The sequence below is a fragment of the Polypterus senegalus genome, chromosome 2 (assembly GCF_016835505.1).
Source record: "Polypterus senegalus isolate Bchr_013 chromosome 2, ASM1683550v1, whole genome shotgun sequence".
NCBI classification, from domain to species: Eukaryota; Metazoa; Chordata; class Cladistia; order Polypteriformes; family Polypteridae; genus Polypterus; species Polypterus senegalus.
In genome coordinates, this window is record NC_053155.1 from 101,473,116 (window position 1) to 101,496,344 (window position 23,229).

A 23,229-nucleotide genomic window follows, 5' to 3' on the forward strand; every position below is an offset into this window, starting at 1 on the left:
GATACAAAATGGCCAACTTCCAAATGGCCACCATGGTCACCACCCATCTTGAAAAGTTTCCCCCCTCACATATACTAATGTGCCACAAACAGGAAGTTAATATCACCAACCATTACCATTTTATTAAGGTGTATCCATATAAATGGCCCACCCTGTATATCACAGCCTTGAAATTCTTTTTTTTGGTTGTGGTAGACAATAATGTCCAGCAGAGACGTCATCACCCCTTTAACAAGCTGCTGGGCCTTTTTCCCGGTTTCAGGCAGCACACTATCAGGGCAATCCATATCTGTCTCAGATAGTTCGAGCAACATTGGTTCCTATGGAACTTGTCTGTTCATCCGTAGCTGCCCTGGAGCTAGGTGAGAGGTATCCATCTGATCACCATTAGCGGAGATGGGGGAAGACATCACTGGCCCTGGAGACTGGAATAGACTGTCTGACTCAACGTCTCTAAACCAGAGACTGTAATCAGATCGTACACTAAAAAACTGCGGGTCAGATTCTTCATTGTTCTGAATGCAATCGATCTCCCTGTCCAAGTTATAGAGTTGGTAAGATTCAGGCTTTGCAGCCTCAGGCAGGACCACTGAGGTTATTATGCTGACCTCCATCATTTCAGTCTGTAGCAGTCGATAAGCAGAGAGCTTTAAATGCTTCAATGAGTTCTGAAATTACCGGGTCCTCGATCTGGATCTGATTGATAACAGGCTGAGTATTTATGGTAAAAGGATGGGGTGTGGCATAGAATAAAGGTGGGGCTTCCATTTTGTCATCGTTTGATTCTAGCTATGTTTTGGACAACTTAGGCCGTTACTCGTCCGCCGCTTCAGCTTGCAGAATTCATGCCTTGAATACTAAAGGTGGCGGACAGTTTTCCTTTTCGTCATCGCCTGATTCTACCTGTGTTTCGTCCGACCCTCGTCTGCCGCTTCAGCTTCAAGAAACTCGGGCAACAAATGTCTTTTAACCCCTTTCAAACGGGCCTTCAAATAGACCCTGCGGATCCAGTGTTTCACTGGGGCATTGGCAATAGATTCCATTTCTTCACAGAGTCTTTAGAGCCGAAGAAGATGAACCGCTTGTTTATACACAAATTTCAGAAGGGAGGGGACTTATTTGAGGGTGTTCTTTTCACCTGTCAGAGGCGGACAATTTATGTCTGGACATGTCAATCAGGCCTCGGGTTCATGGTAAGTTCGCTCCCTTGGCGACTGCTCTAAGACTACAAGGGACGCTCCGCTTCCTCTACTATGTCAGAAAATAAATGCTCATATATGCCACTGTCGTATTTATATTGGTTTTAATAAAAGTGCGCTAGAACGCGTTTAACTTCATGACTAGCTCGTTCAGAATCAGGTATTTGTTGTAGATTGTTTGACGCGATTTTCTTGTCATACATTTCCGTGCAGCACAGCGCGCTAAACCCTCCTGAAGCCCAGCTTCACTGGAGCTCTATGGGTAAGCACAGAGGAGCTTTTTTCACTGCAGAAAGCTGGATGGTAATTGGATAAATGCACCAAAATCGTTACTTCCAGGGAAGCTCAGCTTCTCTGGGAGTGAATGGAGCAGTGGGCGGGCCAGGACGCTGGGCTGCTGCATGATGATAGGAGGAGCTGTTTAAAGGATGGAACCTCTTTTTTGATTGACAGCATATCTTAAGTATACATCAGCACTACAAAGATTCGAATTCAGTCCCATGCGGATTTGCAGGTGAAGTCGTACGACAAACTGCTGCACTCTGTATTGTTTGCTGGTGATATAAACCATTTTTGTTAGTACAAATCATTCTTTAAATAATAAAAAAAAAAAACATATTATAGCGTTCTTGACTTTGCGCCTTGTTTCAGCATTGTAAAGTTAGTTTGTTCGTATAATTAAAGTAGCTCATGGAAGGGGAAACTAGTCAGCTAGCAAACTGTGCATAATGGCAGACGGTGCTAATATTGTTGACCTGCTCTTGGAAAAACCATTTAGTAGTCTTCCTTACGAGGAGAGACTCAGAATTAAACGGCAGGGCAGACCAACATTCAAGATTGATCTGGTGCAAAAATCAGGAAAACATAACAGGTCTTTACAGCTCTCCTGGTATGACAAGGTGAACTGGCTGACTGGAAGTGCTGTGACAAACAAAATGTACTGTTGGCCATGCCTCTTGACAAAACCTTCTCAGGGAATGGGATGTGTTTGGTCAAACGTGGGTTTTGGGGATCTGGGTAACTTTGACAGGGCATACAAAAGGCATGACTCAATCCAAAATGACTTGATCTCTGCTCTCGCAGCCACTGTTTCTGATCATATAAAAAGGTGAAATTCAGACAGCTCCTTTTTTGCATGGCAGGTGGATGAAGCAACTGACATATCTTGCCATGCCCAACTGTCTGTCATTGTTAGATATGTGGATAGTGCAGGTAAAATTCAAGAGTGCTTTATTGGATTTTTGGATGTGTCAGGGGGTCGAGATGATCAGTCTGTGTTTGAAGTTTTAAACGAGAACATGCAGGGCTAGAGTTTTAGAGAAAAACTTGTGGCACAAACCTACGATGTGCCTGCTGTCTTTGCTTCATCTCTCAATGGCCAACAGGCCAAAGTTAAAGTAATATCCCCTAGTGCAGTGTTTGTGCATTGCTATGCACACAGACTGAACCTGGTGTTGTCACAGGGTGCTAAATGCTTGCCTGAGTCAAGAATATTTTTTGCATCTCTCTCTGGGTTCATCACATTTTTTTCAAAGTCCACAAAAAGGATGTCTTTTCTTGAGTATGCAGGGTCTTCAAGATTGCCCAGAAACACTCCTACTCGATGTAATTTCACATCACAGATAGTGAGCACTGTGGCAAACTATTATGATGGCCTCCTGCAGACTTTGACGAGATTACCCAGGATGAGAGCATGGATGATGACACATTAGATGCTGCCAAAGGCTTCATAATGAAACTGGAGGATTTTGAGTTTGTGTTCATGTTGTACACATATGAACAAATATTCTCTGAGACAGATGTTGTCTTTGATATTGTCCAGCAAAGGGCTATGGATGTTCTTTACTGCAAAAAGAGAATTGGGTCTCTCCTTGCTTTTGTCAAGGAGAAGAGGTCGGAGGAGGCTTATTAAGCAGTTTATGCAAAAGCAGCAAATCTCACATCAGACCCTCAAGATGAACCTATTAGAAAGTGCCGTCTGTCACAATTACAGGATCCCCAGGACCACTACAGAAATGTGTGCATGGCCAACCTAGACAATTTCATGGAGCAGATTTCTCAGCGTTTTTCTTAGAATTAGTCAATCCAGGGAAATTTGATGAAATGAGACAAGTGTTACCAGAGGAGGCATTTGAAAGTGTGCTGAAAAGTTATGGCCATTTCTTTGACTCAGGGAGACTGAGATCTGAACTTCAAGTACTATATTCAGATCATGACTTACAGGGGAGCAGGGGTAAGCTGTGTGATTTCTTGGTGTTTTTTAAAGACATGGAGTTGGATAGTGCAATGCCTCAGCTATACAAGCTCTTGTTGTTAGTGGCAACAATTGGAGCTACATCAGCAGGTGTAGAGAGGAGCTTCTCCTGTTTAAAACGGGTCAAGTCATACACCTGCAACACGATGGGCCAAGGTCGTTTTAGAAACCTTGCTCTCTTGGCCATTGAGAGGAAACTGGTTATGTCCCTGGAAAAGACGGCCAATTGGTACGACAGGGTCACAGACCATTTTCTGCAAAAGGAACGGAGGGCAGAATTTCCGTACAAATAACATAAAGAATTTTTTGATGAAGGCCTAATATGAGCTTCCCCTGTTTCAAAAGCTAGTAGCCGCCATTGCTTTGCTCTTTTCATCTAAAGGAACATGTCTGGACATGTCCTCGGGAGAAGGGGCAGGGAGGGGATTGCCAACCAACAAACAGGTGTTGACAGACCCCCAGTGCACAGGCAACATCCATCAAACTGCTCTTGACACATACCTTGGACAATCAGGAGGAAGGGGCGGGATTCTGGGCGGTACCGACATCCATCAAACTGCTCTTGACACATACCTTGGCCAATCAGGAGGGTGTGCGGGATTAAGGAGGGACCTAAACCCATCAAAATGCTCTTGACACATACCTTGGACAATCAGGAGGGTGGGGGCAGGATTAAGGAGGGGTTGGGGGGAGGGACAGGCTGTAATTCACCAATCAACCGACATTTGATTGACATTTTGACAGAAACACCCTGACATAATACTACTAGCAACACGCACAAAAGTACAAAACTATAAAAGAAGGTAATATTTATTTGTTGTGAAAGCTTTACTTTATGTATTGATTACATCTGTGGTATCTCTCAGTTTTTACGTGCATGTTCATATTGATGCCACATATTATGAAGCACCTAAAGTATTCCTTTGTTTGATATCTTACTTAAAGCATTTTATTATCATGCTTGAGAAGATCTGCTTCAGCTAAAGTCTTCTTTAAAGACAAGCTATAGTTCATTGCCAGATGATCTACACTTGTCTCAAAGGTAAGGTCTGCAATGATTTAGTGAAATAAGCTGAATTAGCAGGGACTTCATAAAGCTAACATGTTGTTCTTCTACCATTGTAAAATCTAATGACACTGCTAAAAATACTACATCATTTGTAATGGAGATTTGCCCAAACTCACATGTATGTACTGAAGAAACACACAAATGTACATAAATGGACTGAAGATTGTACCTTTTTGAGTTCCTTCCCATTCCCAGCTTGAATGGGTACAGTTGGTTTACATTACTTGCCGTTCTCACAATTTTCTTGATACGTAACACATACTAAAATAATACATGATTGTATAGATATTTTATTATATCATTATTCATTTATAAATTATGTCAAAAAGCAAGGTGCTTTAATCATCTTTTGTGCTTGACACCTTTTATTCACCGGCACCGTTTGTAATCTGTTAACATTTTGATGGGCATTTCCACTTCCCCTGAAAGATTACAAGAATGCTAAAACATTATTTTTTTTTTGCAGTTTGAGCATTTTAAGAAAGAGCATTCCATTGCCTGACAATTTCAAAATGTCTTACACCCATCAGTCAGCTTTAAATAGGATTAAAAAGAAGACTGAGGTTAGATACATGTTTAACCACATGAAAACGAATTGTTTTTAATGATAAAAAATGTGTGTAAGAAGTAATTGCATGCAATTATTTTATAGTTTTTTTAGTCTGAACATACTGGAAATTTTACCATAAAAGTGAAAGTGTGATGGAGTGTAGCAGCACATAGACACTTTATTACTAAACATTTATAACCATTGTGCCATTTCCTGAACTCACTCCAGTTTTAGGATTTTAGGGAGTTGGACTCAGCCTTGCTAAGACTGGGCACTTGACAGGAAGCAACACTGGACATGCCACCAGTTCATTGCAGGATTTATCCACAAATACAAAAAGAGTCATAGTTCCATGTGTTCAAAATGTTCAGCATTATTAAAACAGCTGAATTCTGTCAGTTATTCGGTGAAACCAGCACTGGAGGACACTGGTGGAAATTAAAGGAAACAATTTCAATTAATCTCAAATCATAAATATTGCCTTATAAACAAAGTTGAGGTCAAAGTCAGAAAATCTAAATAGCAAACTAAACTTAAATCAGTGGACAGGAATCAAAGCTGAAAACACAATGCTAAAGCTGCACTAAGAAATGCAGATTCATCTTAAATGCATGCTGGGGCCAGTCTCCTAGCTGCTGATTACTTGGGCTCTCCCCTTTAGACTCCACATGTAGGAGACAGAGCAGATAATAAATACAATTACTATATAAAGTCTGAATGAATACATAATAGCAAAATAAAAATACAACATGATATTACATACAGTACATACAAAAGAAAACCAAAAACATATTCAATATAACAATACACAATATTAGATAAAAATGATAACAAAATATTAAATAAACAAATAATAACCTTGAACCATAGATGTAACCCTAGCTAAATCATAACATTCATGTTACACTTGAAAGTCCAAATGAAGTAATTACAGGGTAAAACTGCAAATAATAAAAAAAAATTAAACAAAGAACAAGCAACAGAGCTGAGAAAAATAGCGAAGTTTACAGAAAATGAAAAACAATAATAAATAAAGACCAAAACATATTTTCAGTTCAGAGCTTTCCAAAATGAGTAAAAAGATTTCCTCTTTAACTTCAAAAGGTGGTGTAATTTGCTCTATGAAGCTGTTGTGATGTGAGATTTTGCATATAACTTGATAAATGTTTTTTTTTTATTAATTTTATTGCACTCCATACAAAGCAATCAAGTTTTTACAAAAAGAAAAATAGAGTTAAAAGCAGATCGATCCCCACCCTTGAGAGAGAGAGCAAGCCAAACGGCATAAAATTTAAGCTTTTAAACATACCTAAATTAATAAATTCTCTGTGCTTTATGAACTTATTTTAAAATATTACTGATTAGATCCTGCCATGTTTTGAAAAACGTCTGTACGGATCCTCTAACTGAGTATTTGATTTTTTCCAATTTCAAATAATATAACACATCAGTTTCCCACTGACTTAAAAGAGGAGAGTTTGGGTTCTTCCAGTTTATCAGAATAAGTCTGCGTGCCAATAGTGTAGTGAATGCAATCACAATTTGTTTGTCTTTCTCCACTTTAAGCCCCTCTGGAAGAACCCCAAACACAGCTGTTAATGGGTTAGGAGGGATTGTGAGTCCAAGGCTGTCTGAAGGTAATTAAAAATTTTTGTCCAGAATAATGTTAATTTGGTGCAGGCCCAGAACATGTGACCTAGTGAGGCTGGGACTTGGTTTGCAGCGTTCACAGGTTGGATCATGCCCTGGAAACATTTTGAGAGTTTTAGTCGAGACAGATGTGCTCGATAAATAATTTTAAGTTGTATAATTGTATACTTTGCGCATATGGAGCTCGAGTGAATTCTCTGCATTGCTACTTTCCACTCCTTTCTGATATATTAATTGAGAGATCTTTTCCCAGTGTCCTCTTGGATCTTTGAAAGGAGGGATTGTAAAATGATTTTATATATTGTAGAGATGGAGTCTAAGTCCTTGAGATTGAGCAATATTTTTCCAGCATGGATGAGGGTGCAAGATGAGGAAAATCTGGAAGGTTCTGTTTAACAAAGTTCCTGATTTGAAGATAGTGAAAGAAATGTGTAGCTGGAATGTTAAATTTGGAATGTAATTGTTCATAGGATGCAAAGACGTTGTCTATATAAAGATCTCTAAGCAAGTTAATTCCAAATTTATTCCAGATAGTAAAAACTGCATATGTTTGTGAAGGTTGAAAGAGGTGGTTCTCTTGCAGGTGCCACAGATAGAAGCTTCTCCGTCTTAAAATGCTTTCTACATTGGTTCCAGATTCTAAGTGAGTGGAGCACAATTGGGTTATTTGTATATTGCCGATAGCGTGTGTTTATTGGAGCACAGAGCAAGGAATACAAAGAAGTACTGCAGGATTTTACTTCTATTGTGGTCCAAGCCTGTGTATGTTCTTCTATTTGTGTCCAGGTTCTTATCGCCTGTATATTTGCTGCCCAGTAATAAAACTGGAAGTTAGGTAGAGCCATGCCACCTTCTGCCTTTTGTCTTTGTAGGGTCGCTCTTTTGATGCGTGGATGTTTTGAATTCCAAATAAATGAGGTTATTGTTGAATCTAATTGCTTAAAGAATGATTTATTAATGTATATTGGGATGTTTTGAAATAAAAAGGAGCTTAGGAAGAATATTCATCTTAACAGTGTTAATTCTTCCAGCTAGTGTGAGATGAAGGGTTGACCATCTATGCAAGTCTTGTTTAATTTTTTCCATGCAGACTGCGAAATTTTGTTGATAAAGAGCTTTATGTTTACTTGTGATGTTTACCCGAGGTATTTAAACTGTTCTGCAATGATAAAAGGTAGGGTGTCTAATCTAATATTATATGCTTGAGAATTCACTGGAAAGAGTACACTTTTATTCAGATTAATTCTGAGACCAGAGATCTTTTGAAATTCTGTGAGTGCTGCTAAGACTGCAGGCACAGAATTTTCTGGGTCTGATATATACAGTACCATGTCATCTGCATATAATGAGATTTTCTGTTCCAGTCCTTCTCTGCTAATCCCCTTTATCTGATCAGTATTTCGACAATGTATTGCCAGTGGTTCAATGGCAATGCAAACAGCAGCGGTGACAAGGGCATCCTTGTCTAGTGCCACGCTCTAGTTTAAAGTAGTCTGAGCAAATGTTATTGATGCAAACTGAAGCTTCTGGGTTAGTATACAGTAATTTAATCCATGCACAAATGTTGGGCCAAACCCAAACTTCTCCAATGTAGTATAAAGGTATTTCCATTCAATCATGTCGAATGCTTTTTCTGCATCCAATGATAATAATATTTCTGGGGTGTTTGATTTAGTTGGTGAGTATATTACATTAAACAGGCGTCGAAGATAAGTGCCGGCCCCTAATAAATCCAGTTTGGTCTTGTGATATTACCGAGGGAGCACTTTCTCCATCCTTCTAGCTATGATTTTAGAGAGTATTTTAACGTCGTTATTCAGAAGTGAAATTGGTCTGTATGATGCACATTGTAATAAGTCCTTATTTTGTTTTGGAAAACAGTGATTAGTGCTTGGCTGAAAGGTTTGTGGAAGAGATTGGTTATCTCTGGCTTCTGTAAATGTTGCTAATAGGAGGGGAGCTAGCTGAGCGGAGAATTTCTTGTAAAATTCTGCAGGGTAGCCATCAGGGCCTGCTGCTTTCCACCTTGGAGTGACTTTATAGCATCTAGTAATTCTGATAATGCCAGAGGTTTATCAAGTTCCTCCACACTAAAAGCGTCTATTTGTGGTATCTGTAATGTATCCAGAAATGCATTAGATTGTGTATTGTCTTCTTTAAACTCAGTAGTATATAGGGATTTATAGTAGTCTCTGAAAGTGTGCATTATATTTTTGTGTTCGACGATTTTATCTCCGTTCGTGTTGGTGATTACCGAGATTGCGTTGCAGACTTCTTGCTTATGAATTTGTTGAGCTAAAAGCTTATTAGCTTTCTCCATGTTCATAATAATGATGTCTGGATTTGTAAATTAGTTGTTCCGTTTCTTTAGTTGTCAAGAGGTTTAATTCTGAATGTAGAGCCTGCCTCCTCCTATGTAGAGTCTCGCTTGGTAGTCTGGCGTGTTCTTCATCTATTTTAGTAATTTCGCTTTTTATCTCTGCTACTTTCTTGGCTTCGGATTTATTTCTGTGGGAAAGATATGAGATAATCGTATCTATCTATCTATCTATCTATCTATCTATCTATCTATCTATCTATCTATCTATCTATCTATCTATCTATCTATCTATCTAATCTGACCTCTTAAGAAGGCCTTAAGAGTTTCCCAGAGTATTCCTGCAGAGATCTCAGGTGATGTATTTGTCTCTAAGAAGAATTTGATTTGTTTGGATATAAATTCAGTACAATTCTCGTCAGCTAATAGAAGCGGGTTGAGGCCATCTGCGGGGGGAGTGGATGGGGCTTAGTAATTTTAGCTCCAAGATCATAGGTGCATGGTCAGAAATAACAATAGCATCGTATTCACAAGATTTAATCATAGGCAAGAAGTTATTGTCTATAAAGAAGTAATCAATCCTTGAGTAACAATGATGTACTGGTGAGTAGAAAGAATATGTTCTTGAATTTGGGTTTAAAAACCTCTAGGGGTCTGATAAGTTGTGATCAGTTATAAACTTTGTAATTATCTTTGCGGTGTTAGATGCCATTCCCCCTGTGGAGGAAGTCCTATCTAAAAGTGGATTTAGAACACAATTGAAGTCCCCCGCCATTATAACTTTATGAGAGTTCAGATTGGGAATGGATGCAAATAAATTTTGTATAAATACCTTATCATCAATATTAGGTGCATAAACATTTATCAAAATCATTTTACAGTTAGATAAGTCTCCCATGACCATTACATATCTCCCTTCAGGATCCAAAATTACATCTGATGCTACAAATGGTACTGTTCTATGTATAAGAATTCCCACACCTCTAGTTTTCTTTGTAAAACTAGAATGGAACATTTGGCCAGTCCAGTCTTTTTCCAGCCGGAACTGATCCTTGCTTAGTAAGTGGGTCTCCTGTAAAAATACTATTTTAGCGTTTAGACCTGTTAGGTGAGAGAGTACTTTCTTTCTCTTTAATTCGTGATTCAGGCCTTTAACATTCCAACTTACGAAGTTAACTGTCCTGTGATGGAGACACTGATTCTGAGTTTTTGATGTCATTTTATAGTCTTAACTGGAAGTGAGACAGCTTCAGCCTTAATTTCCTATTTCCCCTAGAGTTGTTGCCATGCAGCTTATTATTACGTTGGTAGTTATAATTATTAAGATTAATAGGATAGATTAGGTATAGATCAAGCCTGCTCTCTTTCTCTCCCCCTCTTAACCCCCCACCCTCCCTTTTTGCCTCCCCAAGTGAGGCTAAAACCCACTTCACACAGTCCCAGTCCTCTGATATACCCAGAGACAGAGCACGTCCAAAGCAAAACAAGCCACAATGCAGCGGTGCTTTAGGGTTAAAAGATAGAGATATCTGTTACCAATATAGTCTTTAAAAAAGAAAAAAAGAAAAAAAAATGGGGGAAAAAAAGAATTTTGCTCTTAAAATATATATATAGTCTTCAGCAATTTTAGTGCATTAAGATGATACACCCAGATAATAAACCCGGGTGATGGTGTTAAAGATGTGTCCAAAATAAGCATAACAAGTCTTAATGCAGTAATAGCAATAACAATAAACCAAGGGTATGATATTGAACAGTCTTGTTTAGGGTAGAGATGAAGTAATTTGAAAAAGAAAAAAAAAAGGAAAGAAAAAGTAATTAAGCACAATAAAACATAAACAGATAGCGCCCTAGTAATACTAAGTAATAATGAGAACAAATGAGAATATGTGCTGATAAAAACCCTTATTTTAAAAGGAATAGATCAGACAGTAGATTATTAACCGCCATGACTCACTATTATGTATCAGAATTGTCCCGGGATCAGCTTTCTTAATCCCTTTTCTGCTTCTTCCTTGCTAGCGAAGACATAGAAATGACCTAAATGTTTTGTATGTCTTTATTTATAATTTAGGCAAACCAATGTAATTTAGTGTTACTTTGGAGAGAGGCATTCATGTTTGCCCAACCCCCCGTTTACGACTTTTATTTGTAATTTTACGACAGGATTTGGGGGATGTGTTAGCTTATTGGCTGGAGGGGTTGGACAGAAAACCTATAAATTTGCTTGCTCAATCACATTCTCTCTCTCTAACCAACATATGATGAAGTACCTTTCTCTTGCTAACCTGTGATGATGTAGAAGTATCTTTCTCTTGTTAACAACTGATGAAGATCATCACACCATGAACTGAAATCAACACAATGAAGAGCACAGCTTCAGCCATTTTGAACAGACATGTGGTTGAAAGCTGAGCACCAACAATGCTTTAACTAGAGACATTAAGTAACTACAAGTCTGTGTGCCACCTGAATTACACATCACCATTTTATCAGGTTGTATGGTTGCCAATATTCAAATGTACTTTGCATTTTGTTATTATTTATGAATATTATCAGTAATACATTATTTTATGTGTAACTTAACTCCTGCTTGTCTTTTTACTACATCTAATTGCCTGAGGTTATAGATATAGAAGGGAAGGTGGAGATAAGTTATATACAGTGGTAAATCTGTGAGATTAGGCATTCTAAGGCTACATATTAATAATACAATAGGGGAAAGTAGAGCAATTTATATATTACTCTACCAAGATAAAACAGAAGCCTTTACCAATGGTTCTCTTCTACTGTGGATGAACATTTCAAGGACTTTTAGAAGGACCAGGTTGTTGCAGCACTCAATCACTGTTGCAGTTTTCCGATGACCTGCAGTCATCCAAATCTAAAAAGTTAAAAACATTATTTATTCTGACTGGACCCAACAGATTATTATTCATTAGAAAGGCAGAAGCTTTGAGTGCATTACACCAGTCTCATGAGGGGTGAGACTTTTACCCAAATGCTTTGGGTATTCCGTGCCACCAGTACAAACATTATCTTCTTTTTGATGTCTTTCTGTACCTCACTTGATCAAACATATTAGTGACACAAACTGATAGCTCCTCAAACCTATTTTGGAGAAGTACTTAATTAGATTTTACCTGGTGTAACAAAGGTGCTATATAGGCACCTGACCCGACACAGATGCACACAGAGGCACGTATAAAATAAACAGGCTTTTTATTTTCTTCACCTGTGGGGCACGTCTTCCCCGTGAACCCCACAGGCAATACACAGTCCTAAAGCACACCAAAGACCCACAACAGTTCTCTGTTCTTTTACCACCACTCCTCCTCAAGCTTACTCCTTCTCCTCCCGACTCTGGCTATCGAGTGGTGGTGGCTGGCCTCTTTTATAGCCCACCTGGAAGTGTTCCAGGTGCTTGACCACCTGGTCCCAATTGCCCTTCTGGGTGGGGCTGAAGACTCGTCCAGCCGGGCTGTTGATTCCAGGCAGCACCCCTTAGTGGCCACCCCAGCTCCCAACCAGGCTGTGGAGGACTCCATCTCCCATGGAGCCATGTGGGAGGTTGGGGAATCACCATCGGCTAGGGAGGCTGCCACCAAGCATTTTGGGGGAGGTATTGAGCTGCCCATGGTTGCCCTCCCGGAACAGTAGGGGTGTCCCGGCCGGGCATGGGCCGCAGCCACCCATCACACTGGTTTAAGCTGTCATGAAAAAATCCAGCTTGAGGTTGGAATTCACTGGTTCTAGTATTTGTCCGCATCATTAATATGACAGACAGATTTAAAAGTTCATAGAAAAGAAGAAACAGGAGATAGATTAAAGTGTTAATGGGAAAGACAGAGTCATAGTCAAAAAGAAGGGAAGGGTTCTGAACCATAGAATAAAATAAAACCAAACGTTAAAACCAAGAAGCAAACCAAAGTCAAAAAAAAACTTGACAAAAGTCTTACGTCAAACTTGCTTTTCTTGCCCCTAAATATGGTATCCCTTGTAATATTAGTTCATAGGTATTTCACTTGTTCCAATGCAGTCAGTGGAAAATAACATAGCCTACTCTGACATGCAAAAGAATTTACTGGAAATGAGAAGTTTGTGAGCATGCACTGATTACAGAGCATTGCTGCACTCACCACATGATGAACCACCCAGATTGGGACCCAGCTTTCCAACGGGTGATACTTCAGTATCACACTGGAACAGTGTCAGGTTTTATTCTATGGTGGCTGGAGTGCCAATCCTACCAGCAACCTCCCAGTTTTCCCTGCAAGTTGGAGGACCTGCTTGTGGGGCTGGATGTAGATTAATGTTATACCCACGTTGAAAACACATGCTTTTTTTTCTAATTAATTCTGAATCTGGAAATCCTATGAAATTGACCTTGCAAATATAATACTAATGGCACAGGTGAGATATAAACCACCATGCAAGCCAACATCACAAGATATTTTCTATTCCAGCACCAACAAAAAATGAATAAATAAAACAATTCTATCAAAAACATCCATCCATCATCCAACCCGCTATATCCTAACTACAGGGTCACGGGGGTCTGCTAGAGCCAATCCCAGCCAACACAGGAAACAAACCCTGGGCAGGGCGCCAGCCCACCACAGGGCTCACACACACACACACACCCAATCACTAAGCACAATTTAGAATCGCCAATGCACCTAACCTGCATGTCTTTGGACTGTGGGAGGAAACCCGGAGTACCCAAAGGAAACCCACGCAGACACGAGGAGAACATGCAAACTCCATGCAGGGAGGACCCAGGAAGTGAACCCCGGTCTCCTTACTGCGAGGCAGCAGCGGTGCCCACTGCACCACCGCACCACTTCCGTGCTGACCCTCTGAATAATGATATTAAGATCCTGGTGAAAGTTGTAGATTAAAGATTAAAGAAAGTGCTTTCCTCTGTAATGTCAGATGATCAAAATGGATAAAGAAACATTTAGTAAGACTTCCTGCAATGTATATTTTATAGACCAGTTTGTCTCAATATATCTGCATAGATTCATGATTTTCTTTAGGTATAATGAGGGAATAGCTGAAAGGCAAGTTATTTTTAGGTTTACAACCACACTAGGGTGTTCCCACCTGCTCGCTTCATTCCCCGGCCTGCGCTATGCGCCAGCCACTTTGTCTCTTTGCTGCTCGTGTTGTGAAAAGGGGGGCTAAACGCACCCCAAGGAGACGTGGTCCTCCTCCGAAACCCCCTCTTAAACGGTGATACAATGGGAAACCAATACAGTTTTTTTTTTACCTTCTCTTTGCTCGATCAGCTGCTGGTTGCTGCTGCTGCCGTGCTGCATGATCTGCATCTCGAGCGGCGCTTCAAACATATAAAAGCCTGTACAGCAGCTGTCCTACTCTTTGTCTTTTATTTCTGGCCCTGGGCGTGGTTAAATCTCTTGACACAAAGTCTTGTCTCGCGGGACGTGAGTTCTTGATATTTTTAGTTTAGAATTTAAAGACGGAATAAGAATATGAAAATCTAACAACATCACACTAAAGTTTGATAAATTCTGAAAAGAATGATACCAAACATATATATGTAGGTTTTAAAATAAGCCCGATTTAAAGTGTGACAAAAATGTCACATAAAAACGTCACATAAAGTCGTTGCACAAAATTGTTGCACTTTTAGGCTTAGAATTTTTTATATACTGTATAGAGTAGATGTTAAACAATTTGCAAATCTCCCTTTGCCACATTACACTCTCGTTTAGCCATTGTGACTTTTAAATATTCACTAGCCTCTGGGGTGCCCTGGCTAAATCCTTATTTCCCTAAAGGGTTTCTTTCAGTTTTTGACCACTCTCAGAAATGATGTCATGTATTGTTCTTGTCATCCTTTGCCATTTTATCAAAGTGATTTTTTGTTCATCTTTTTTGAATTTTTACAATAATTTTTGTCTGAAATTGTAACAAGGGACTTATTTGCCCTTCAGGGGATTATCGTCCATCCATCCATTATCTAACCCAGGCATGTCAAATACGCGGCCCGCAACAGAAATCTGTGCGGCCCACATGACAGATCCTAGTTACCACTGAAATTGTATAAAATGATTACTGTCGTTTGTGATCGAATCATTCTGCATCTTCGGCATTACTTATTGACTTTTCTTACTTCTGTCTTCTGACAAAAGCGCGTTTTCCCATGGCATTACGGTACCAGAAACGTAATCTTTTAGTATAGCCTCGAGCCTTGACCAAAGTTAATGAGCTGTGACGTCGCAACTGAAGTGCTAGGCTGCAGCAGCGGGCAGCAGGGCCGGCTTTAGGTATGTGCAAACTGTGCACCTGCACAGGGTCGCCACGCCAATATATATTGAATATAAAACAGAAAAAGAAAATAATGACATAGCTGACGGCAATGTGGCCGAAAAACATTGTGTTTCTTGTTAATTAGGATGCTGTATTTACTAATGTCGCTAGAGCAGTAAGCTATATGTAGTATTATAACGTTCTGCCGTAATGAGAATATCATGGGCCACCACTTGGTTTTCAAGTTACGGACTATAGAAGCATGTCATGAGCACGAGGTGGCTATGCAGTGTCCACAATGGACGTGGCCATCCTCCGTGTATAAGATACCAAATTGACATTGGCGGGCGAAAGGGGCCACCGATTCTTTCTCTGTCCAGGGCCGCCACGAGCCTAGAGCCGCCCCTACTAGGCTACACTACTGGCTAGGCTGCTGAGACTGGCCTCTGGCAGAACTGACCATCACGAGTAGTAACATTTTCACGTTTTTCTGCTCTAGTTTTATGTAATTTTGTGCTAGTATTGTAACGAACAGTTAGTGCAGACTACAGCTGAAGATCTGAAGTAGTGAGTTGTTTATTAACAAATTTTTGTGATTTTCAGTTTGTAAAATTTGTGTAGGTCGGGGGCTTTTCACATATCGGCTTATTTTACAATATTGTGACGTGTCTTGCCATTGCATGGGCTATTGGGAATGGAAGCAGTGTTGGGGTGGAGTCTTGGGGGAACACTGTTTGTAAGGGCTTGGGGCACCTCCCTAGAGAGAGATGAGTGACAGGGATCCGGGTTAATTAACGGTGTATGATAAAAAGAGGAGTTGGTAGCTGGAAGTGGTAGTTGGAGGGGCTGGAGAAAAAGAGGAGAACAGCATCAGGTGGAAGAAGGGAAGTAAATGTTTTTAAGAGTGGTAGATAGGATGAAGGTGATTTGTCTTTATTATTTTGGATGTGTCTCCATAACCCAGACAATGGGCAGCTGTAGGGCACCGTTTATATCGCGGCATATTGAATAAAAAGCCAGGCGGCATTTGGAAGACTTCCCCTGAGTGTGTTTATTCGACGGGACGTCACATTGGTGATCAGAAGTGGGATTTGGTTATTAGATAAACGGAGTCGCGACAGTGTGGAAAAGAAACGAAGCAGCAGTCAAAGTCCGGGTGAGAGTGTATTTAAAGAAGCGTTCACGCCGCATATAAGTTCGCCTAGGCAGTTAGCATTCATGGAGGAGGGCAGGTTTTCAGCCCGCGTGAAGCAAGAGGACGACTTAGAGACTCCTTCGGAGCAGTTTGCCTTAATGAGGCTGAATGCTGTTGATCCTGCAGCGCGACCCAATTTTATGGAAGAGGCCGGACGGAACGATAGGAACGAAAGAATTACAGCGCTTCCCAAGTGTGTTGGCGTGGACTGAATTTAAACAGTGCTTCCTTTATTCAGCAAATACGTACGGCTGGACGGAGAATTATGGAGCAGGGCAGTTGTTGGCACACGTAGATGGAGAGGCAATAAATGTGTTGGCTGAAGGATTGCGCGAAGGGCGCCGTGGCTACACAGAACTGTTATGCTGCATGGACAACACTTGGATGAGGGCGTATAGGGAGGCGGTGCATGTGAGTGATGAAATAAAGACACAACGGATGGGTGGGACTGTATTAAAGATTGGTAGATTTGATGGAATTGGGTCTTGGGAAGCATACAACACCCGTTTTTGCATGATTGCCAGGGCAAATGGCTGGAGTTTGGAGGACCAAGCTGTGCAGCTTGCTGCAGCATTGGATGGTGATATATTGGTGGTTCTGACGGATGTGCCAGAAGATGAGCTGTTAAATGCCCATGCTTTGGAAATTGCATTGGAGCGACGGTTTGGCCATGTAGAAGCTGTGACTACAATAAGACAACAGCTGGAGCAGAGGGTTCGCAGGACAACTGAGGCCCTGGGGGCATTTGCAGCAGATGTACAGTCTCTGGTGCGACGGGGTTATCCCCATTTTGACAGATCAGTGCAGGCAGAGTTGGCTAAGGAGGCATTTCTGCGGGGTTTGAGCCCACCATATCTCCGACAGCAGGTCCGTTTCGCTAAGCCTGAGACCTTGGAACAAGCTTTGTCTGCAGCATCGACCTGGAGAGCAACAGCAAAAATGCAGATGCTCTGGGGGGGGGGGGGGGGGGGGGGGGGGGGGGGGGGGGGGGGGGGGGGGGGCCCCCCCCCCCCCCCCCCCCCCCCCCCCGGGTTGGGGGGGCCCGGGGAGACTCCTTTTTGGGGAATTTCCCCTTAATAGAAATTGGTTTTTTTAGCCGACAATTTTAAAGAGGGGGAGGGGACAATCAAAAAAATAGTTTGCTGAGTTTTGCGGAATTTTTTCTTTTGGGACCCTAAGCTTGGGGGGAAAGGGGGAAACTTTTTGGCCGGTTTTTCAAAAAATGTGAAGGAGGGGCCAAAAAGGGCCCCGGGAAAAAGGGCCCACCCCCTGTGGGGGGGAAAGGTTTTAAAAAAAGCAAAGGGGTGGCCCTCAAAAAGTTTTAAAGGCTGGGGAAGCGGGGGGTTTTTTTTGACCTCCCAAAAGCTGTGGGGAACCAAACACAAACCTTTTTAAGGGGTAAGGGGGTCCCCAAGCCAAAGCTGAAGTTTTTTGCATGGGCGCGGGTGACTATTTTGGCGGGTGTGGGAAGGGGCAAAACCCCGGGGGGCAGGGGCCCCCACGAGGGGTACCCAAAGGAAACGGGGGCAATGTTTTAGTTTCCGGGGTTTAAAAAGGTGATCCAAGGTTTTTAATGGGGGGCCAAAAACAAGAAGGGCGTTCTAAAAATTGGGGGGCCCTTGGTTTTGGGACCTTAAATGTTCCCCCAGGGCGGAAAAGTTTGTTTAAAAACGGGTCCAGAAAAACCGCCCCCCCGGGAGGGGGGGAGTGGGTTTTTCCCCGGGCCCAGCTGGTTTAAATTTTAATCCCAAACAAAAGGGGCCCTGCTACCCTTAAAAATCGGGCGGGGATTTCCCCCCTTTCGGGTTTATTGGCGGGAGCTGCAAAACCTGCATTGTTATTTGCCCCCCCCCAGGGACAGGAGTGAGGAGGGAGGTGACATTTTTGGGGCCAGATAGAGTGGGGAAGGAAAACCCCACATGTTGGGGGGGTTTTGGGGAAAAATTTTTTGTTTGGGCCGGGGGCCCCCAAAGGGGAAAGGGTCCCTTAATTTGAGCAAGAAAAGGGAAAGTTACCCCCCGGGGAAGAGGGGTTTTAAGGGCCTGGAAAAAAAAGGGGGAAACGCCCCAGGGGGGAAAATTTAAAATTTGGTTTTAAAGGGTTTATAAGACCCCGGTAAAAAATTTGCCATTATTTTTTTCCCCGGGCCCCGGGGCAAGGGGCTTAGCTTGGGGGGCCCCCTTTTTTTAACCATTGGAAAAAAACCCAGCGGTTTGGAAGATTCCCCGGGCGGGGCCTTACTGTGTTTATTAAAACGGGGCCCCTTAAATTTTGAAGTAAACTTAAAAAGTAAAATTTAATTTTTGGGGATTTGTTTTCCAATTTTTAATTCGACAAATTTTCCCCTCCTCACCTACCCCCCGAACCCCAAAAAATTCCGGGGCTGTGGGGCCCCACCGCCAACACAGGGCCCAAAAGGCAGGCTCCGGGCAGGGTGCCAAACCCCCGAGGATTGTTTTTGTTAATGAAAGCTACCAAAACCCCAAATTGCTCAAGACTTACTGTCGTGCACCTTTCATCCCTCATAAAAGTTGCAGCTGCACAAGATTTCAAGCCTGATATTGACAAACTGGTTACTAACAAGAGATGCCAAGTGTCGGGACAAAAGAAATAAATAAATCTCACACTGTAAGACTCCTACATAAGCAATGAATATAATATAATGAATATAATATAATTATATAAGGACCTAGCTAAGATGCTAAGACTCTAATTGTACGCTGTTGTACGGAGAATGTATGGAAATAAATTGCTTTTCTTTAACCTTTAAGTGTTACATTTTTTAAAGTTTTCAGTATTGGAAAGAAAGCTACAGTAAGTTTGTATAATAGTATTTGTTACATTGTGGCCCGCTGACGTATGTATGGCAGTCGAAGCGGCCCACCAATGGTAGTGAGTTTGACATGCCTGACCTAACATGTTTATCCAGTTCAGTTTGTGAGGAGACAGTGCCTCTGGAAAGTGTCTAGAGCAAAGCATTTTTAAAACAAAATTATTTATGATTTTAATTCCATGAGTTTTCTTCTCTTCTCTTGATGTTACAAACACAGACATAAAAAAGTAAATATATTTAATTTATACTATATGACAGTTTCACAATATACATCATAAGCAATTAATAATATATTGAACAAAAACACAAATATTGCATATAAAACAATTTGACAATATAGAGAAATGCACTCATGTACAGTAATATATGGAGTAAGTCCTTATATAGTAAACATAATTTTGGCTGGATGAAGGAGATCATGAAGTGACATAGACATAATTTTTAATTTTTATTTGCACTTCATGTTGTTACACTGTGGACCTTGAGCTTCGCAATTTCATCTATCTGTATACTTGTATATGGCTAAGATGACAATAAAGTTAGCTTTGAAAGGTTTGAAAGAGTCACTGCAGTAGGAATTAACCTATTTATGTGCTGTGTGGTTTTGCCGGATATGCACCGTATTATCTCAAATGAGTCACGTAAGTATGAGTCTCCTGAATAGGTCTGTTTTTTCAAGTGTACTCTAACAGCAGTTTTTAGGAAGATGTTCTGTGATGCAGATGTGTTGCAGCATCTTGCATTCTCCTATGCTTGAAAGGGAGAATATAAAAGACACAAACTCAAATAGTCCACCATGTTTATTGTGAGTTTATTTCATTAATATCAAGGGTCACATTCTGGATTCTAAAACATGAAATGTATCATTAAAATGTAAGTGCTACTGCTAAAATTTACTTTTTTTTAGTCATATGTTAAAAAAGTGCTTTAGGATATTATTATCCTGTGGTGGGTTGGCACCCTGCCCAGGATTGGTTCCTGCCTTGTGCCCTGTGTTGGCTGGGATTGGCTCCAGCAGACCCCCGTGACCCTGTATTCGGATTCAGCGGGTTAGGAAATGGATGGATGGATGGATATTATTATTGTACTGATGAAAAACAATCATGTATCTACAAAAGAGACATGGCCTTTTATATAAATAATCATTAATAATGTGCACTGCCACAAATGTTTCCACCATTATTTCTGGAACAGATTAATTTCATAATGTATCCCAACTGTAAATTTCATCAAAATAAGATCATTAATTCTAAATTTATAAATACTCTTACAACATAAATTCTGTAACGAGAAGTCAAGCAAAATGACACCTTTTATTAGCTAACTAAAAAGATTACAATATGCAAGTTTGAAGGGGCCTGAGTTCCCTTGAAAGCTTGCATATTGTAATATTTTTAGTTAGCCAATAAAAGGTGTCATTTTACTTGACTTCTCATTACATCCATAATAGCTAACATGGTACAACACTCTAGTACTACACATGTAAATTCTGAACATTTACAGCTCTATAAAATAGCATATTTTATTAGGGTAGTCAACCGCTAAGTGTAATTTGTGCATCCTCCAAAGTCTTTGTGACTTTTCTAAAAAACATGCATATTTGGTTGATGAATGATTGTAAAATGAGTTGATGTGGGCATAAATGGGCCTTATGATGGCCAAGGAGGTCCTTCCAAAGCTTGATTCCTACTTTAAAATCAGTTGCACTTTCTCACTTCCCAGCAAACTTGTTAAAGAAAAATGAGTAAACAAAAATGATGAATGGATTCATTTTCACAATCTCACCTTCTCAAGCTTGCAAGGAGGTCCTGTAGAGTTAGGAAGAAGGCAGAAGAAAGACTTCGATGATATGACAGTCCATTCTACGGAACATTAAAGCACACACCAACTCTCACTGGTATCAGGCTAATTTGTAGTCACTGATTCACATGTATCTCCAAAATGTGAGTCAAAATTGTCTAGGGGTGGACCCCAAATGGAGGCAGGTGGGCGTATGACAACTGAATCATGGTCTGTGGAGCTGTGAGGCAGTAGCATTAACATACAGTACATAGCACTGGGCTAACTATAAAGTGATAAGTATTTTTCAACCATCTTCCTAACCTGGTTATTGATGACTGAGTCGTGGGGTAGCTGAAGCCAATCCCAGCAAGCATTTGGAGGAAGGCAGGAACAATCATTGGGCAGGAAGCTAGCACATCACTTAGTGAACACACACACAACACTAAGGGCATCTTTAGCATCACCTATTTATGTAACCTACATGTCCTCTAACGGTCAAAGAAAACCAGAGAACACAGAAAAAACCCACACAGACAAGAAGAAAACATGTAAAATATGCAGGGTATGCCAGGATGCAAACATTGGTCTCCTTACTGTGACGTGGCAGTACACCCGCTGTGCCACTGTGCTGCCCCATTTAGAATGATCGAGGTATCAATATAAGAATACAGTGCACCTTGTAATGATGTACTCTAAGAAAGGTGATATGTAATGTGCAATATCAATTAAATAATGAGTGTTTTTTTTAATATAGATAATAGTTCAGTGTGTTATTGGGTATTTTTAAAACTCAAGTAAAAATTCTTTCATTTAGACAATTTTGTTTTCAGCTATATATATGCTAAATTCAGTTTTAGAAAACAGCAAAAATCAAAGTGCAATTATTTTTAATATTAGTAGATTTTTAAAGATCATCAGCCGATGATTTAATTCCTTAACAAATGTTATATTATAAAATTATGATTTTACCCTAAAAATGATCTGTACCTGCTTTTATTGACATTTTCAACACCGCTTTCACCAGTCCAAATGTAACATAAAACAGGAAGACTGCCCTAAATTTTTCATCCCGTACACCATAAATAAATGAACTTAAACATCTTGGCAAAATGTTAAAGATGATAAAGTTAAAGTACCTTATGTGTGAGATAATGTTCTGGTTTATTCGGAAGATTTCCATTTCTACGAAAGGGGAAACTAAAACAGCTAAACAAAACATAAGCTGAAAGGTGTGTAAGAGAATTGTGTTTCGAGCTTTGGAGGCCGAACTGTCGGCAGATACAGTTCTTGCCACCTCCATTATTTTGACATATGTGAAAGCCACCGTGCCTAACATGACCCCAAAATACAACATTGCCATTACTGACCGCATATACGATTGCCAGCTACTTCTCATCATCAAGTCATAGTTGCAGAGGTTTCTTTCAAAATAAAATGTTTTGACCTCTGTTGCTACAACAATAATAAAATCTCTGAAACTAGGAATCGAACCAATTAGCCAAATGATGAGAATAACATTTAGGGTCCTCTTGACTGTACAAATCTGTCCATGTCTCAGTGGCATGCATATGGCCACATAGCGCTCCAGACACATTGCAGTGAGGGTTAAAGGTGTATTATATGAAAGTGTCCCCAGCAGCATAGAAATAACAATGCAGGACCCCGCAGGCATAAGAATGGAGAAATAGATGAAAACTTGTGACATGTCCATGAAAATAAGCTGAAATGTGTCCACAAAAAGCATATGGACAAATAAAATATAGCGGGTGTCCTCCCGAAAAGAATCTTTTCTGAAAAAGGTGAAAAGCATGACAAAGTTGATATAAAGAGAAACACAGACTGTTAACTGTGTAAATGTTACCCTAAATTGTTTTATGCTGTTACTGATTTGTGAGTTATTAGCTTCCATAGCCTGTTATCCTGTAAAAAAAGGAAAAATATACAATGTAATTTCATAAAAAGGAAATAAAAAGAACAGTTGCAATATGTTCAAAGGAAGGCATTGAGAATATTGCTAAATTATTTACAGTACAGGATTACATGGAGCTAGAACCTATTCTAGCAGCTTAGTTTGTAAGGCAGTAATAAACCTTAAGTGGGATGC

The 23,229-nt window shown here is 40.4% G+C and overlaps 1 protein-coding gene across 1 annotated transcript; it reads right to left on the bottom strand.

Annotated features, from left to right (window-relative positions):
* Nucleotides 1-3,490: 3,490 nt before the first annotated feature.
* Nucleotides 3,491-22,830, bottom strand: LOC120524397 (odorant receptor 131-2-like). Its single transcript, XM_039746253.1, has 2 exons — nucleotides 22,262-22,830; nucleotides 3,491-3,707 (listed from the first exon to the last, which is right to left on the bottom strand). The coding sequence occupies exons 1-2, from the start codon at nucleotides 22,828-22,830 to the stop codon at nucleotides 3,491-3,493; spliced, it is 786 nt and encodes a 261-aa protein (XP_039602187.1).
* Nucleotides 22,831-23,229: the final 399 nt, after the last annotated feature.